This window comes from Gavialis gangeticus, unplaced genomic scaffold, assembly GCF_001723915.1.
Source record: "Gavialis gangeticus isolate Ggan-Ray unplaced genomic scaffold, GavGan_comp1, whole genome shotgun sequence".
NCBI classification, from domain to species: Eukaryota; Metazoa; Chordata; order Crocodylia; family Gavialidae; genus Gavialis; species Gavialis gangeticus.
The window spans coordinates 16,142,051-16,145,545 of record NW_017729030.1 but is presented as its reverse complement, the minus strand read 5'-3'; the positions used below and the strand labels follow the sequence as shown (position 1 = coordinate 16,145,545).

Genomic DNA, 3,495 nt, shown 5'->3' with positions numbered 1-3,495 from the left:
CACCTAGCCTTCGGGTTAGAAAGCAAGGGCCTGATTTGGGAACCTCGTGAACCAACAGACCTCCTTAGTTTATGACTTTGTGAAACAATAAAAGTTTTAAATTGAACATCCAGGTCTGAGCCTGTGCTCAATTCAGTCCTTATATAATTCAGCACGAACTCACACAACACATAGTAAGGCTTTACTGCAATCACAGGGGGGAAAAAAAAGAACTATAGTTTTGTACGTGTTCTCAGTTAGCTTTTATTTTCTATAAAGTATATCAAATGTAATGGGAGACTATGTGGCAGACTGCACAGTTTAGACCTGTATCTGCTGATGTTACATGGTAACTGTTCAGTTACAAGGCATAGGAAAGCTAAAAAGCTTGAATGCACTGCTGCGTAATTGGAAAGGATCGGTCTTTCTCCTTGTGTTTGCACAGCTACCAGAACTCCAATTGAGCTTCTTTCTTCCAAACCTAGCAGAAGAGCAATTTTCTATTGTACTCCCAGTCTGTTTGTGTAATGCTGCCTAAACTGATGTGGAGCTGAAGAAATTGTGCTGCACAAGGTGAGAAAATGTTCAATTAAGTATCCTTATATTAGCAGCATTTGGTGTGTTTTAAGGGGAAAAAATGGAACCTCTGGTCCTCCAAGTTGTCTTGTAGATAATTTCCAGTGTCAATAGCTGCACTGCACACACAGAACCAGCTAAAAAAAATTATTTTTGTAGCCTACTCCCAAGTATGCACAAGACCTTATTATACAAGATAGGCTCTAGTCTAAACTGATGCTTTAATACATTATCCAGATGTGTTGTGCTTTAAGTAAGGAAATAATTAAAATGAAAGAGGCAAGAAAAATGCACTAAACAGGGATTAAAAAAAAATGTTGTAAACAGTCAATTTCACGTGATAAATTGCTGACTACTACTTCCAAAACGTCGAAAAGCAAATCAACCACCACATAATGGAAATAAATACAATCTATAAAATGTTCGGTTTCCACATTCAAGTATTAGAGAACTTATGCAGACTATTTATTTCTGAGATAAATATTAGGCTAAAGACAACTTCTAAAAACAAATCAGTAGAAATATTATCAAGACAAAATAGCTAGTTAAAATATAGGCATGTCAAGCTATGAAGCTTAAATTAGTGCAGATAATTTATAGTAAACCCAGATATCCAGAAATATACACAATAGAATCACCTCAATTTTCATAAAAATTTAGCAGGTAGATGATAAAATTGCACTTAATTCTGAAATCATTCAGATTGCAAGTCATTTCTGTTCCTTGCAAGTGACCTTTATCACATGATTTCCTCCTTTTTCTTACAGAATAACTCAATGCATTTCTATCCTTTCCATTTAATTTTAAACATTTGGTCATGAATAAGGGCAATGTAATTTTACTATCTGTCTTGATTAGTATCAGATTTCTTGACATCTGACACAGAAAGTTCTAGTACAGGATTCACAAATCCAGAATACTCTGAATTGCCATTATCATCCATCTCGGCACTAACAAAATCATTCTCCCATTCCAACCCATTTGATTCATCAGAAGCCGACGTTGGATTACTTCCAGTCTTTTTGCTGCCAAATTTTAATGCTGCTCGGAGTATATCTTCTTCTGTCTTAGAGCGCTCTCTCAATGGGATCATTCTGTTCATGCCTACAATTTAAGAGAACTTTCTGCAAAGCCATAAATTTTTTTTTGGGGGGTGGGGGGGTGGGGTGAAAAAGGGAGTGAAAAATATGCTTCCACATTTGAGCTAATGAACAAAAACATTATGATCCAGATTCTGATAATTCTGCTTGTATTGACTCTTACTTTATATTCCAATCAAATATGGTTCACATCACTGTAAAGAAAAAAATTATATTTTTAACACTTAAAAGGCAAAGAAACAGTTTAAGAGGACCAGTTCTTATTGGTAATCTCAAATCTAATCCATTGGCCTTTTCTACATGAAAACAATGTAAATGTTAAAAACTTCCTGGTATGAAAGCTATCAACTCCTCTTTAATCTTGTGGTCTACAGCAGTGGTCTCTGAAGTGGGGTGCACGCACCCCAGGGGGTGCGCAAGACGATTTATTGGGGTGCACAAAGAAAATATTAGAACTTGTATTTTTATTTTTTATCTAAGAAAATTAGAAGGAAATTAAGCTTTACTAATATTTAATATACAGATTGACACTGGCGCCCTCACTCAGTCCGTATGTCGGATGGTCACGTACGGTATCCTGAGGGAAGAAGCGTTTGTTCACTTTCAGTGTACTGCGACATATTGCAGTTTACGTGTGCCCGGTTAAGTGGATTTACGAATTATATTTTCTAGTTTTAACTAAACTAACCCTCACAAAATGGACAAGTGGCTTAAAAAGATTCCTGCAAAGAAACTGTGGATTGAAGATAATACTAATAAAGCGAGCACAAGCAAACAGCAAGAAAATAGCAGAGCTGACACTTCTACTCCTAGTACGAGCTCTTTGTCAGCCACATTACAAGGTAAAAACTAAATAATATTTTTTTTAGTGAGAGCAAAAAGGTTTTTTGTACTGTTAATAAATACATAAAAATAAAAATATTTTAAAAATATTGTTCATCTTTCTCTCATCCTTTTTTAATTTCTGTTTTTTGTCTATGTTTTATAATGTACATAAAAAGTTAGTACAGTAGTACATGTATATAATTTATAAATAAATAAATATACATATTGGGGGTGCATGCTCAAAATTTTTTTTACTGATAGGGGTGCACAATCAAAAAAGTTTGGAGACCACTGGTCTACAGAAATGGATTTGCTTCTAGAGATTTCAAAAAAATCTGCACCCAGTAAAACATCTTAAACAGATTGTCCAGTTTAGCGACTCTATTCCCCTGATGCATTAACCACTGTTCTTTTATGCACAAAGGGCAAATTTAAAATATACCCAATGCCAAACTGATCAGAAACTTGCAAGGCAGAGGTTTTTCAAAAGATAGTATTAATTACATAGCTAATATGTATGTCACTGGGAGAAACAGCCAAGTTCCTCTCCAAATGGAAAGAAGCAAGATAGCCTTATTGTTCCCTTTGATTTAATCAGTCAAGTTTCTTCTACCTTCCTAATTAACTTCCTGCCATTTTAAACTGACTTCAATATTGCAAGCAAAAAAGAACTGTTATTTGCATAAAACCCATTTGTCACTTGACTACAGGAAAGAGCTACATCTAACTCCCTATACTTGTGAAGCACAGATATATTTCAGTCTGATTGTTCTTTAGCTATTGATGGTTCACTAAAGGTGTCCTCAAGAAAAATATATACCATTTCACAATTTATATTTGTCAGCAGGATGAAGTTAAACATGTTGCCTTATTGCACATTCCTCTATGCTACATGTACTTGGCAGCTTGTGAGCCATAAAAATATTCAGAGTAAGAATAAGCTACTAGACCCAAAGGCAGCTTTGTACCTACTTCAAAATTTAATCCTTCACATAACTACATCCCATTTGTCTTC

The 3,495-nt window shown here is 35.0% G+C and overlaps 1 protein-coding gene across 1 annotated transcript in view; it reads right to left on the bottom strand.

Annotated features, from left to right (window-relative positions):
* Nucleotides 1-166: 166 nt before the first annotated feature.
* AP1AR (adaptor related protein complex 1 associated regulatory protein) overlaps nt 167-3,495 on the bottom strand; it is a gene marked incomplete at its 5' end in the record, with an annotated part of 40,774 nt that continues 37,445 nt past the window's right edge. Inside the window, one exon of the mRNA XM_019521822.1 lies at nt 167-1,659. Within this exon, the coding sequence (XP_019377367.1) occupies nt 1,397-1,659 (263 nt within the window). The remainder of the gene's footprint in view (nt 1,660-3,495) is intronic.